The sequence below is a fragment of the Chiloscyllium punctatum genome, chromosome 9 (genome assembly GCF_047496795.1).
Source record: "Chiloscyllium punctatum isolate Juve2018m chromosome 9, sChiPun1.3, whole genome shotgun sequence".
NCBI classification, from domain to species: domain Eukaryota; kingdom Metazoa; phylum Chordata; class Chondrichthyes; order Orectolobiformes; family Hemiscylliidae; genus Chiloscyllium; species Chiloscyllium punctatum.
The window spans coordinates 66,926,068-66,941,725 of record NC_092747.1 but is presented as its reverse complement, the minus strand read 5'-3'; the positions used below and the strand labels follow the sequence as shown (position 1 = coordinate 66,941,725).

General features: G+C 40.7%; 1 protein-coding gene across 13 annotated transcripts in view; it reads left to right on the top strand.

The window, feature by feature from the left end:
• The window catches only part of LOC140481473 (disks large homolog 2-like), a 956,164-nt gene that overhangs the window by 447,102 nt on the left and 493,404 nt on the right, over positions 1-15,658 (top strand). For all 13 annotated transcript variants that reach the window (XM_072577706.1, XM_072577705.1, XM_072577704.1 and 10 more), the window contains one exon: positions 12,908-13,032. In XM_072577706.1, the coding sequence (XP_072433807.1) occupies positions 12,908-13,032 (125 nt within the window). The remainder of the gene's footprint in view (positions 1-12,907; positions 13,033-15,658) is intronic.

Genomic DNA, 15,658 nt, shown 5'->3' with positions numbered 1-15,658 from the left:
TAACAAATGACTGTCTGTGTGAATCCCTGAAATATCACTCGCTGTAGGGTACTGAAGAAGGCTCAAAGAGTAAGACTTCGAAAAGACAAAGTACAAAGCAATTTACTTACCTCCTGTATGCAGGAAAACATCTCCTATGTGTTTTATTTCAGTAAGCTTGAGTCAAAAGGCATTTTTATGTTTACAAAAAACAGGGTTTAAAATCCAACTGAAATCCTTAGACTGTGTATGTTAGTTAAATAGGGTGCCGTAAAGTTCACAGTCTAAAGAGGAGAACTAAAAAATATTCCAGTGCTGCAGGTAAAAATGAAAAGATTGAATATTGCTCTGAGTGCTGCAAGACTGTCACTGTTGAAAAGAAACAACAAAAGAATTTCAGTTAACCTGTAAAGTCAAGAATCTTGAAATCAATTGCTTCAGTTACCAAGGCTAAATTTGCCAGTAGTTCTGAACATAATAGACTCAACATCCAATCATCTACTCTTCACTAAACTTGGACAATGATCTTTTTTAAACTTTTGGACCTGCCTCTCATTTCTAGTATGTGGGTATGTTTGTGTAATATTAGTTTTTATCATGTTTAGGAACTGAAAAACTCGAGAAAGCATGAACTCAAGAAAGCCTGGTTACATTTTAAAAATTTAATTCATTTTGTTTAGAAGAAGGTAATCCACAATGGAAGGGATTCTTTTCAAATTATTCTTGTAACCAGTTGTGGGATCAAATAATAAAGGAGGGAAGCTACATCATCCCACCTCACCTGGGAGCTTGAAAATTTAAGTTATTCTATATAAAGCCATCATAAATTGGGAACCTTACCTGGAGACTGGTTTATTAGAGTATAACCTGAATTAGTCATATACCAGCAGAGACATACAAAACGTTCGTGATGGAATGATTACCTTTACTGTAACATAACTTTTTTAAAAAGAATTTCTCAGTTCCATGGCACCTCATTATTTTCATGCCATTCCTATCCCATTCCCTTATCCTTCTCATAGAATCCTCAACCCACCCCTTCTTTCTATGTCATTCCATTTCTCATTGCACCCCTCCCATGCATTCAACTCCATTTCCACTCTCAGTTCCATACCTCCATGAGATCCCCCATGTAATTTCTCTTCACTCCCCCACCAACCAGCTCCAAAGTAGTTAGTAATGGTACTGAACATCAAAAATTAATGGTTAATAATTTTCTCTTGTTGGAGATAATAGTTGCTTGGCAATTGTATGGCATGAATGTTGCTTGCCACTTACCAGTCATCAACTGAGTGTTGTTGAGGATTTGCTATCCTTGAGCACAGATTGCTTCAGTATCTGAGGTTTGGGAGAGGACCTCAATACTGTACAATCACCAGTAAACATTCTCATTTTTGACTTTATGTTCACGGAAAGATCACTGATGAAGCCACTGATAATGACTGGGCTAGAACACTATATTGCGGAACACCTGTGGCAATAACAGAGAGCCTGCAAGAGAGCAGTATCAGAGATTCACAGTTAAAGATAATGGCATGGAATCAGTGGAAGACTGAGACATAACAATATTAGGGATCCACAATTAAAAACCTCTATGGAGTGTCAGTGGAAGATTCTGAAGGACAACAGTGTCAAAGTCCCACAGCTAAAAGCAGCCACCACAGTCAGTGAGAAACAGATCAAACCTTGGAAAAAAGTTCAGTGTCAGAGGAAAGTGGGGAAGTAATCGGTTAGTCGGTAATTTTTCTCCCTCTCTAATTTAGGTCACTGAATTAAAATGGGAGCTGGAAAATTGAAAATAAAAACAATCAGACATTTAAAATAGATGTGTATTAAGGGCAGAGAGCAGAAATTTATAATGAGTGGCACCAGAACTGGGGGAATTGTATGGGACTGAGCTATTTCTGAAGTGAAATGATATCATAGGACAAGGACTGATGTAGAATGAGTTTTCTATTAGGTTTTAAAGTTAATAACAAAGGAATAGTAACATTAAATACTTTTGAAGTTTTCAATCAATTAAAATTGAACATTTTTGGATATTAACAGTTAAGTAAAGCATTTCAGTTAAGCTGTCTATAAAATAATATCCCATCAGCAAAAAAGAAGCAGCTGATTGCTGAGTAGCCGATGGGTCTCTCTTTTTGAGTAAAAATTTCATTTTCTAATTATAGGTAGAGGGCAGGATGGACCTTTGGACTGCGAATCCTCAAACATAATAATCATAGAGAAGAGGCCCTTCAGCCAATCAAGTCTGTACCATTAAAGCTACACTATATCTATGTTTGTCCTACCTTCCAGCACTAAGCCTTGAATGCTATGACATTTCAAGTGCTCATCCAAGTACTTTTAAACATTATGTGTTTACCTGCCTCAATACCATCAGGCCATATATTCCAGATCCCCACCACCCTCTGGATGAAATTATTTTTTTCCTCAAATCCCCTTATATTTCCTGTCTTTCACCTTAAGATTATGCCTCTGTTAATGACTTTTCAATTAAGGGAAACAGCTTTGTTTCTAATCACCATGTCCATGCCTCACATAATCTTATACACTTTTCTTAGGTTCCCCTCAATCTTCTCTGCTCCAAAGAATGCTTCTGATTGACTTGGATAGCCACATGTGCAGTAAGTGTAATCAGCCGCAGCAGCTCAAGTACCAAATTTTGGAACATGAGCAGCAGCTGCCAACACTGAGGCACGTCTGCAAAATATCGGGTAACATTTTATGTATGCGTTTTCTATTTCTTCTTTCATGGTATATGGGCATTGCTGACAAGACCAGCAACTGTTGAACTCAGTGGCTTGCTATGCCATTTTAGAGGGCAGTTAAGGGTACCCTGCAACTTGAAGATATTCAAGGAGAGGAGTGGGGGACTGCCAGGCAGTCAAGAGGACCAAGTAGGTAGTGCTGAGAACCCCTAATTGCATCTCACTTCCAACCAGCATTTAGTTCTGAGTGGAGCTGATTTGGATGATTTATCTTGAAAGTGCTGCCAGCGCCAAGCTAAAGTCAAGCACTATGACTGACTTAGCTTCAACAGGCACATGAAGAAAGAGTGGAAGATTGATAGTGTTTGTGCATAAAATATTTACGCGTACAGAAAGATCTTTCTGCAGACACAATTCCAGATGCAATATTGCCATCCTCATGTCAGGGCCAAGAATGCCAGTGAGTGTCTGCAGAACATTCTGAGAGGAGATAGATCTTGACAGGTGAAGTGACAAATTGAGGGAGGAGTCCAGGAAAACAGGAAATGTCTTTTATTTCAATTGCTCTTATGCAGAGAAGTTTTACTATTGGGGGAGGATGGGGTGTCATAGCTCACCCTGCTTAGTTGCAGAACACTTTCATACTTTAACCAGATTGCAGCATGCATATTATAATTCCCACACTTCAATGTCCTTGTGTCCCATAATAACTTTATCTCACATAGTCTTGGTAGTGGATGTGCTGGTGTTGGACTGGGGTGGTCAAGGTCAAATATCCACAGCACCAGGTTATAGTCCAACAAGTTTGTGAGATCACAAGCTTTTGGAGTGCTGTCCCTTCATCAAGTGCACCTGACAAAGGGGCAGCACTCTGAAAACTTGTGATTTCTAATAAACCTGCTGGACTATAACCTGGTGTCGTGTGACTTTTGATATAGTCTTTGTAGGCATTATCTGTTCCTCTCACAAGGTCTTTGATAGCATGGCTTCTCACTACTAACTTTGGATGCATTGTTTGTTAGCTCTGACATGCCTTAGTAGCTTTGCTTATTACTGGCTAAGTAGTTAAAACTTTAACCCTGAACAACCAGTGGTCATGGTCCACAGTTAATATTAATTACATAGAGAAAAAGGATGTGTTCCTACAGAGTTTGGAGAGTAATGTTAACGTCAAAGGTAGTAATCATTGGATTACTCTCAATTGTATACTTATCACCAAACACAACCATAGAAGAAGGATGACCGTGGCAATGAAAGTGTAGTTGCAGGAACAAGGCAGGAGAGAGGACTTCAGTTTCCAGCAACATTGGCACCCATTATATGGAATTTAAAACTATAAAGGCCAGAGTTTGAACCAATTTCCTTGTGAGATATTTGCTAGTGCTGTTATGGAGAATTTAAACTAACTTGGTGTGGGGACTAAGAAGTAATGATTGAGAGGTCTGCAAAGATGCATAGAAACTTGGGAAATTCAGATAACTCGAAAGTAGGAAATAATAAAGCTTAGTTAGGATCAAATTAAGAGGGATTGCAATAAAGTCTTAGTTAGGATTACTGTGCATGTGTATGAATGGGCAGTAAATAACATTAGTAAGTTACAGGTGGAGATTAAGTACTTGGGACCTGGACATTGTAACAATAACAGAAACCTTGTTCAAAGAAGGACAGGTCTGGATAATGAAACATAATTATTTCTGGATACAAGATTTTCAGGACCAACAGGGAAGGAGCATAATTGGCAGTATTGAAAGGTGCAGACATGGGCAGAATGGCCTAATTTCTGCTCCTATGTCTTATCGTCTTATGGTTTTATAGTATTGATTAAGGAAAGTATTGAAATGCTGGAGAGAGGAGGTCCCAGAATGGTTAAGGACAGACTCTATTTGGTTGGAACAAAGAAACAATAGAGAAAAAGAACATATAATAATTGAGAATTATGAATCATTAATTGTTGCAGAGTCAACTTCATTGGGTTAAGAATAGATCTATGCCAGATAATTTGGTATTAAAAATATGCAGGCAAATCTAACTGAACAATGATCAAAATTTTAAAGAAGAGGCAATTTTAATCATGGTACATTGTCAGGGGTGGGATATATAAAACAAACAAATCCAGATCTTCCTGAATAATGAAAAAGATTAAAGGAAAATGATGCCTCAATTGAATCTGTCTTCACCACACTGCCACGGTAGTTGAGTGACCTCAGCCACTCATTACGTGAAAATGTTTTTCTCATGTTGCCTTGCTTCTTTTTGCCAATTCCTTAAAATTTGTTTTCTCTGGTTCTTGATATTTTCATGAGTAAATTATAGGTCTTATTCCGTTGTGGTCTTTAGCTTTTCCACTACCAAACTTTTCATAGTAGGTGGTGCTTAAGGCACTCCACAGCATTAACCCTTGCTGACACTTTCACCTGACACAACACAGGGCAGGGGGAACAGGAAGGAAGTAAAACAGAGAGACATTGCAATTTTTGAGAAGATTTATAGCTCAGGTTGAGGTTCAGGTTGTAAACTTGTTCATTAAGCTGGCAGGTTTGTTTTTAGATGTTTTGTCACCATGCTAGGTAACATCATTAATGAGCATCCGGTGAAGCACTAGTATCAGTTCCGCTTTCTATTTATGTGTCTTGGTCTGTTAAAGTGGGTGATGTCGTTTCCAGTTCTTTCTCGCAGAGGTTGGTAAATGGGGTCCAAATCAATGTGTTTATTGATGGAGTTGCAGTTTGAATGCCAGGCCTCCAGGGAATTCCCGTGCATGTCTCTTTCAGCCTGCCAGAGGATGGATATGTTGTTCCAGTTGAAGTTGTGTCCTTCTTTGTCTATATGTAAGGATACTAGTGATAGTGGGTCACATCTTTTGGTGGCTAGTTGGTGTTTGTGTGTCTTGGTGGCTAGGTTTCTGCCTGTCTGTCCAATTATAGTGTTTGTTACAGTCCTTGCATGTTATTTTGCAAATTACTTTCGTTTTTTTACCCAACAACCAGCAAAATGAATATAATTTACAAAATACCATCAAGGACGATAACAAACACTATATTGCACAGACAGGCACAAAACTAGCCACCAGGACACACGAACACCAACTAGCCACCAAAAGGCATGATCCACTATCTCTCATATCCTTAGATACAGAAGGAGACGGACACCACTTTGACTGGTACGCATCCATCCTAGGCAGAGACATGCATGGGAATTTCTAGAGGCCTGGCATCCAAACTGGAACTCCCTCAATAAACACATTGATTTGGTCCCCATTTACCATCCTCTGAGAAAAAGAACCGTAAATGATATCCCCCACCTTAACAGACCAAGAGACATAAATAGAAAGCGGGACAGAACACCAGCACTTCACAGAAGGCTCACTGATGATGTTCTTCTTCATCACTTCATTCCTGAAGAAGGGCTTATGCCCGAAACGTCGATTCTCCTGTTCCTTGGATGCTGCCTGACTTGCTGCGCTTTTCCAGCAACACATTTTCATCACTGATGATGTTACCTAGCATGGTGATGAAACTTTTGAAAATTAACCTGCCAGCTCAATAAGCAAATTTCCAACCTGATCAAGAGACACGAATAGAATGTTTTCATGGCTCATGATTAAGTGCAATTATCTCACTCCTGATTTTGCATACTCCCATTACCAAGCTGATTCAAACCATGATGCAATAGCACCATGTGCTCCCTTTGCCTATTACTCAACAGTATTAATAAATATCAGTCCCCAAAGTTAACACACTCCAGATGCCACATGTGGGTCTGGCCTCCTACTACTATGAATTTTTCTCATACCAAGTGCTTCCACTCAGTTGAAACCAAAAGATTCAAACTTGATCCTCTGTCTGACCACTTTCAGACTCACCTTAATGCTCCTAAACTCTGTCATTCCTTTACAGTCCACAACATCTCTGCCTATCCTTCTCAGCTGGAGTTAGGCACCTTTTTCTCTGCATGATTCTGAAAATTACCTCTGCCCAGTATCTGTTTGATTCCATCTTGCTCTTTTTCAAGGATATTAAATGGTTATAGCTTAAAATCCTTTATCTCAGTCTGTGAATTTGTGCATATATTAAAATACGTACAAAAGAAAGACGTGACAAAATGAAAAGACCTTCTGAAAAATGTAAATGGTGTTGGAGTTAGAGATAAACGAAGATGGAAAAAATAATAAGGATAGAAAAGGATAGAAAAAATTATCTATAAAATATTGGAGTGGGAAAGAAGCTGAGACCACTGCTGGAAAATAAACTTGTTTCACTGCCATAACATTTATTATTGATAAGAGTGAAAAAGACTGAGTGTCTGACCTGAAAGATTTACAGCTGCTATTGTTTCTATTTTTTCCCATCTATCATTAAGGCAGTGATTTTGCAGAGTCAAAGAAGAATAGGAAAGGGCATGCTCTTCATTAATTTTCTTCACATGTAATTTATTATGTTGCTCGCCTAGCCCAGAAGAGATTGTTCTAAAAATGGAATGCTGGTCACCTTGCGGTGGAGAGTATAGTGTAAACATGTTTTAACTGTTTGCCATGCCTTGAATCTAAGCGCTAAATTGGCTAGCCCTCAAAACAAATGCAGAGATGTGTGATGTAATAGGGAGGCAGCACTGTGTTTTAATGATTGCTGCTTACACCTAGAACCAACTGTGGTGTTCATTGATTGCTAGCATCAACGGATATCCTAACTTATAACTAATTAGTAGAAGGCAAACTAGGCTGCCCTGTTTCAAACTAGTCGGTACTTCTTAGAGTGGGAGGAGAGGTGCATTATTACTGAATAAGGTTGTGGGAATCATGCAAGAAGTGAATCTTGATGTGAGTTTTAATCTAGCAAGATGTTTTACCTGATGCGGCATTGCTTATATTATCTCCCGTGTGGATATTGTTGCGGTGAAGAATCCAACATACATTACAACTAAATTATTTAGTTATATTCCTAAGGCACACGGGACTAAACTTTCAATTTTGGAAAGTTTTGTTTGAATAATTTCTCTGAGCTCCAAGGGGTGTTCTTGCATGATTCTAGGTGCTAATCTCATTAAGTATGCACCATGTCTTTATGGTACTGCTTTCATGTTATCTTGTGCTTAGCAACAGCAAATATGCTTAATATGCTGGGCCTTGGAGTATTCCTGTCACTGGCACTACAATAAAATTCTAGCTGTGTAGCAGTTCAAAAGCCCAAACCAGGAATACTGCCTCACAGTTCCAGCGAGCAAAGATTGTCAAGGGATAGTGCTAATAGAGGCAAAGTGCACCTTGGTGCGCAGACAAGGACCTGCAAGTCCTGGTGAAGGGTGTAGTTGCAAGGAACGCTGTCCTTTTCTCACAGGACCACCAGAAGAAACCACAACACCATTTCTTCGGGGGCAGTTACAGTGGGAGGAGCAACAGTGAGGACCAGGGGCCTGACAGGAAGGTACATTTAAAATATAAAAACTTACCTTGTGTGTTCAGCAGTCTTCATTTTTTTGACGGCAATTGCAGTGGGAAGAGTGACAGTGAGGACCCAGGGGACTGACGGGAAGGTAAATTTAAAATATAAAAACTTACCTGGTTTATAGGCGGAGTGCAAGCTCAGCAGAAATGGACATGGGACTGCTGAGCAAGTGAAGTAATATATTGGGCAGTTGGAACGCTACTTAGGTGGTATCTCCCACCCATCCACCTCCTCTAACCAAAGAAAAGAGTTCTGTGCGTTGGGTTGGCAAAGTAACCACTTTTTTTTATTCTTTATCTTTCAATAGTCTCTTTGGAATTTAGAAGTGGGAATGGAGGTTAGGGCAGTTGAATGTTACTCCTGCAGCATGTGGGAGGTAAGGGTCACCACTAGTGTCCCTGCTGACTTCACCTGCGGGAAATACACCCAACTTCAGCTCCTTGAAAACTGCATTAGGGAACTGGAGCTGGATAAACTTCAAATCATTTGAGAAGCGGAGGAGGGGGTTATTGAGAAGTGTTACAGGGAGGTAATCACACCTCAGGTCCAAGAAAAAGGCAGATGGGTTACAGTCAGGGGGCCAGAATGCCCTCAGTTCCTTCACCTAGATCATTAATGTGTGAGGTGAAAAGTATTGATCCCAACACTGAGCCTCAAAACACCACGTCACCAGCTGCCAACCTGAGAAGGACTCTTTATCCTTTCTCTCTGCTTTCTGCCAGATAACCAAGTTTCTATCTATGATAGCACCTTGCTTCTGACACCATGGCCCCTTGTCAAAGACCTTCTTGAACTGAAAAATGTGTGGCTGGAAAAGCGCAGCAGGTCAGGCAGCATCCAAGGAGCAGGAGAATAAATGTTTCGGGCATAAGCCCTTCATCAGGAATGAGGAGCGTGTGCCAAGCAGGCTAAGATAAAAGGTAGGGAGGAGGAACTTGGGGGAGGGGCATTGGGAATGCGATAGGTGGAAGGACGTTAAGGTGAGGGTGATAGACCGGAGAGGGGGTGGGGGCGGAGAGGTTTTAAAATAGCCCACCCCTCCCCCGCATGTTGAACCTGTATCCCATAGTAATTGACTGTCTACCCTGGAAAAAAGCCTCATACTTCCCACTCTATCCATTCCATTTATAATTTTGTAAATGGCTATCAGCATTCCTTCAACCTTCTGCATTCCAGTGAAAACACAACCTTTCTTCATAGCTTAAAATCCCCCATACCATGCAACATCCTGGTAAACCTTGTCTGTACCCTCTCCCTAGCATCCAAATCCTTCAGGGTGACCAGAACTGAATGCAGTATTCCAGGTGTGATCTAACTAAAGTTCTATAAAACTGCAGCATAACTTGTTTGTCTTTATACTCAGTGCCTCTTTCAATGAAGGCACGCATGCTATAGGCCTTTGTTTCACTACCTTCTTGACTTGCGTTGCCACCTTCAGTGATCTGTGGATCTGCACACCCAGATCTCTCTGCATAACAGTACTCCTAAGGGTTCTGCTATTCACTATGTATAGTTTTCACCTGTACTTTTATAAGTGGGATGCCCCAGGGAGCAATGTTGCAGTTATTACTGTGTCTCGTTTACATTTCTACTGATGTGGTAAGTTCTGCAAACAAAATCAAATGTTGGAGATTTAGGGAGTTGAAGTAGTCCATTCAAAATAATGTTGTGTTGGATAGAATATACAAGTAGGAAAAAAAATGGCAAGCAATGTTGAATATAAAAACACATAGAATACGATACAGAAATGAAACGTGGGAAGTGTGTGCACCTCCTGAATGGTGTTGGAATAGATAAGGATTAAGTGGAAAGAGACTTTCAACTTCTAGTATACTTCTACAGAGTGTTTAATGTACGTGACAGAGTCATGATCAGTGGTCAGAACCCTGAGGTAGTGAGAACATTTTAAAATTATATGTTTTTAAAAAGAGAACTGATACAAAAAAGACTAGTTGTAAAATAAGGGGCTTTCTGGACAGAGAAATGTATGGAATTACACACCCAAGAATATGAAAGGAACGACAAAAAAACTGCTCTATGAAGGAATAAAAAGGCAAATCAAAACAGATTGGACTGTGATCTTGTGTAACTACAAAGATAATGAGGGACTGATGATCTCCTGCTCAACATGAAGGCACCCCTTGCGCCATATGTCCCAAACCACAATTTTGTGTTTTGCCTTTGAACACAAGGGTGGGTGTTAAAGATCTAGTTTCGTCTCTACTGGAATGTACTGGAGGAATTGAACAGTCTCGTGTACCAGTAGGGGTTTGAGCTTTAGCATGCTATGAACGTCAAATAACTATTCCCCTGTCACTGCTACGTTTCAGGTAACGACCCTGTCTCACTTCATGTGTTGCAAACCAGACAAAAGGAAAAAGAACAATAAAAGGACTCTGTCTCTCATCCTGAATGCTGCAATTAAATCCCAGTCAAAAGTAATCAGTATTATTGAACCTCAACTAATATAAACTCTACGAGGAGCCTCCACTGCAATATCAGCAATGTTTGACTATCTGATCCTTGCAAACAATATTGCACATCTATTTTTATTAACGTTTTTGGACTCCCCTCATTTCTAATCCGTGTATTAATTATTTTCATATTTAGTAATATGAATCTAAATTCAGTTTTTATTCAATAAGACCTGGCTAAATTGGCTCTGTTTAAAAGATAAATTCATTTGAGTGTGGGAGAAAGATATCTAACCAACCAAGAAGAGGAGTTTGTACATCACTGTCCATCTGAGGACTTAATTGTTTGGGGGAAATGGCATCTGGAACTGAAATGAATGACCTGGGTCTGATTGTAACAATGATCGACATACTCAAACAATGCAGTTAACAAAGATATTTATTTTTATAAATTACTCATTGGTTGACACTGTTTCTAAAGCTTTTATTGTCCACCCCTAATCTCCCTGAAGGCAATTCAAAATCAACCACATTGCTAAGGGTCTGGAGTCACCTGTAGGTCAGAGCAGGTAAAACAGCAGATTTTCCTTCGGAAAGCATATTAGTGAACCAGATGGGTATTGGCAACAATTCTCAATGTTTGCATGATGACTATTAACGAAGGTTTTTACATGATCCAAACTTGACCACTTGCTATGATGAGAAACAAAGCCATGTCCCTCAGAAATTAGTTTGGAGTTCTGGATTGCTGCTCTAGTGATAGTACTACAACACTATCACCCATCATTAACCAAGAAAGTAAAATACAAATCAAAAGAAACTAGTTACGTTATGCTTTGATCTTATCATACCTTTAACACCATGTTCAATTCTGATTGTCATAACACACTGGATATATAATGAGTTATTTAAGTGGTGCAGACACTGCATGATGACCTTCAAATTAAACCCAGTTTTAGAAGGTTGAATTATAAGAATGACTGACAAAGCCTAGTCTTTTCAACCCTGACAGGAGATTCTTGATCTTAAGATGGGTGAGCTTACAGAGGTTTATAATATTGTCAACAGCCTGGAGAAATTTAAACCAAAGTTTGCTTTATCAACTCTTGTAATATGGAGATGGAACCAGTGGTTCAAATTAGTAAAGGGCTTTATGATTTTTGTGATATGATGTTCTGAATCCTTGAGAAAATAGTTTAATCATGGTTGTATCTTGATCTTGGTGAAGAGAATATTTCCTATTTAATTCAATGCAACAATCTGTTTGACCTGAGTTTTGTTTTTGTTTTGGGTGAGTTTTTTGTGTAACTTCGTTATTTCAAATGGGCTTCAGGTATATCATTAATAAAAAAATCGGATATGGCATATTTTAAAGGTAACACCTTATACACTGAATGACTATGGAAAAATTTTGCACTGCTGCTTGATCTTTGTGACAATGTCCACCACATGCATAATCTATGGACTGCTGAAATTGTAAAGGTTCATCAGCATCAATAAACACAACAAAGAGTTTACCTTTTTTTATATCGTCCTTTGTCGAAATTTGAAGAGAACAGCACCTTATAAATTTGAACAAAGCAACTGGAAGATTAGATTAGATTACTTACAGTGTGGAAACAGGCCCTTCGGCCCAACAAGTCCACACCGCCCCGCCGAAGCGTAACCCACCCATACCCCTACATCTACATCTACATCTACATCTACCCCTTACCTAACACTATGGGCAATTTAGCATGGCCAATTCACCTGACCTGCACATCTTTGGACTGTGGGAGGAAACCGGAGCACCCGGAGGAAACCCACGCAGACACGGGGAGAACGTGCAAACTCCCACACAGTCAGTCGCCTGAGGCGGGAATTGAACCCGGGTCTCTGGCACTGTGAGGCAGCAGTACTAACCACTGTGCCACCATGCCGCCCACAAGAATAGGAAAATAGACAGAAGTCAAAAATCAGGGTACTAACTCTTGTCATGGAATTTAACGAATAGATTTAGTAGAAACGCATTTTTAAAAACTGAAAAATTAACCATTATTTTCCTTGCCACACAGTATTTGCTGACTATTTCTTTTTATTTGTCATCTGTAGATATGTTACCTGAAATGTTGCCTACACTATGCAAATTGCACAAATTATTTGTCATCAGTAAAACATATTCATTATGTTGGCTCCTTAAACCCTTATGAGGCTGTTTGGTGGATAAACTCATGACAATGGACAGTTAGAGAGCTTTTGATTTAAATTGGCCTTGCAATTTTTACAACCTATTTATTTTGGAGCTTGGAACTTTGTTACTGATTGATTTTCTGTCAAGAAAATTAACTAAATTGCATTCCAACATTTCCTTTTCTGCCAGGGTAATTCTGGCCTGGGATTCAGTATAGCTGGAGGCACAGACAATCCTCATATTGGAGATGATCCTGGGATATTTATTACAAAAATTATCCCTGGGGGAGCAGCAGCTGAAGATGGACGGCTAAGGTAAACTATTTTAATTTTTCAAAGATATGTTAAAATACTCTAGAATGAAACAGGAACTGCTAGTTTTGAGATATAGAGTCATAGAGCTGTACAGCATGGAAACAACCCCTTTGGTCCAACTTATCCATGCTGACCAGATATCCTAAATTAATTTAATCCCATTTACCAACATTTGGCCCAAATCCTTCTAAACCCTTCCTATTCATATATGCATCCAGATGCCTTTTAAATGTTGTAATTGTAACAGCCTCCACACTTTCTCCAGCAGCTCATTCCACGCACACACTACCCTCTGCATGAAAAAGTTGACTCTGAGGTCCCTTTTAAATCCTTTCCCTTAACCTTATGCCCTCTGGTTTTAGACTCCCCCATCCTAGGGAAAAGACCTTGGCTATTCACCCTATCTATGCCCTTCATTATTTTGTAAACTTCTATAAGGTCACCCCTCAGCCTCCAATGCTGCAGGGAAAATAGCTCCAGCCTGTTCAGCCTCTCCCTGTAGCTCAAACCCTCTAACACTGTCAACATTTTGTAAATCTTTTCTGAACCCTTTAAAGTTTCACAGCATCCTTCCTACAGCAGGGAGACCAGAATTGAATGCAATATTCCAAAAGAGGCCTTACCAATGTCCTATACAGCTGCAACATGACCAATTCACCCGATTTCTATACTCAATGCACTGATGAATAAAGGCAAGCCTGGGATTCTAATTTCAAGGAACCAAGAACCTGAACCACAAAGTCTCTTTGTTCAGCAACACTCCCCAGGATGTTACCATTAAGTGTATAAATCCTGCCGTGATGTGCTTTTCCAAAATGTAGCACGTCACATTTATCTAAATTTAATTCCATCTGCCACTCCTCAGCCCATTGGCCCATCTGATCAAGGTCCTTCTGTACCCTGAAGTAATCTTCTTGGCTGTCCACTACTCCACCAATTTTGGTGTCATCTGCAAACTTATTAACTGTACACCTATGTTTATATCCAAATCAATTATATAAATGACAAAAAGCAGTGGACCAGCACCAATCTTTTTGGCACACCGCTAGTCACAGGCCTCTAGTCAGAAAAGCAACTCTCCACCATTATCTTCTGTCTTCTACCTTTGAGCCAGTTCTGTATCCAGATGGCTAATTCTTCCTGTATTCCATTTGATTTAATCTTGCTAACCAGTCTATCATGCAGAACCTTGTCAAATGTCATACTGGAGTTCATATAGATCACATCCATTGCTTTGCCTTCATCAATCCTCTTCATTACTTCTTCAAATAACTTAAAATTAAGTTAGTGAGACACAATTTCCTACACAGGAGAGAGTGAGGACTGCAGATGCTGGAGATCAGAGTCGAGAGTATGGTGCTGGAAAAGCACAGCAGGTCAGGCAGCATCCGAGGAGCAGGAGAATCAATGTTTTGGGCAAAAGCCCTTCATCAGGAATGAGGCTTGTGAGCCAAGTGGGTGGAGGGATAAATGGGATGGGTGTGGGGCAGCGGGAAAGGTAGCTGAGAGTGCAATAGGTAGGTGAAAGTGGGGGTCATGGTGATAGGTTGGAGAAGAGGGTGGAACAGATAGGTGGGAAGGAGGTTTGATAAGTCATGATGGTGGTGCCGAGTTGGAAGTTTGGGTCTGGGATAGGTGGGGTAAGGCGTAAATGAGGAAACTGGTGAAATTCACATTGATCCTGTGTGGTTGGAGGGTCTCAAAGCGGAAGATGAGGTGTTCTTCCTCCAAGTGTTGGGTTATTAGGGTTTGGCAATGATGGAGGCCCAGATCTGCATGTCCTTGGCAGAATGGGAGGGGGAATAGAAGTGTTTGGCCACGAGCAGTGGGGTTGTTTGGTGTATCTTGGAGATGATCTCTGAAGCATTCTGCAAGTAGGCATCCTGTCCCCCCAATGTAGAGGAGACCGCATCAGGAGCAATGGACACAGTAAATGGCATTTGTGGAAGTGCAGCTAAAACTCTGATGGATGTGGAAGGCTCCTTTGGGGCCTTGGACAGAGATGAGGGGGGAGGTATGAGCCAAGTTTTGCAATTCCTATGGTGGCACGGGAAGGTGCTGGGAGGAGAAGGTGGGCTGGTGGGGGGGGGGGGGGGGGGGGGGTGGCGGCGTGGACTTGACAAGAGTCGCAGAGGGAATGGTCTTTACGGAACACAGATAGGGATGGGGGCAATATATCTCTGGTAGTGGGGTCCTTTGTGGGTAGCGGAAATGGCAGAGGTTGATATGATGTATACGGAGGCTGGTGGGGTGCAAGGTGAGGACCGGGGATTTCTGTTGCAGTTGGGTGGGTGGCGTTTGAGGGCAGAGGTGCAGGAAGTGGATGAGATGTGCTGGAGGGTATCATTGACAACGCGGGAGGGGAAATTGGGGTCTTTGAAGAAGGAGGTCATCTGGTGTGTTCTGTGGTGGAACTAGTCCTCCTGGGAGCAGATGTGGCTGAGGCGGAAGAATTGTGAAAAAGGGATCGCGTTTTTACAGGAGGCAAGGTGGGAGGAGGTGTAGTCCAGGTAGCTGTGGGTGTCGGTGGGTTTGTAGAAGATGCCCGTGTTGAGTCGGTCATAGTTGATAGAGATGGTGAGGTCCAGGAAGGGGAGGGAGGTGACTGAGATACTCCAGGTGAACT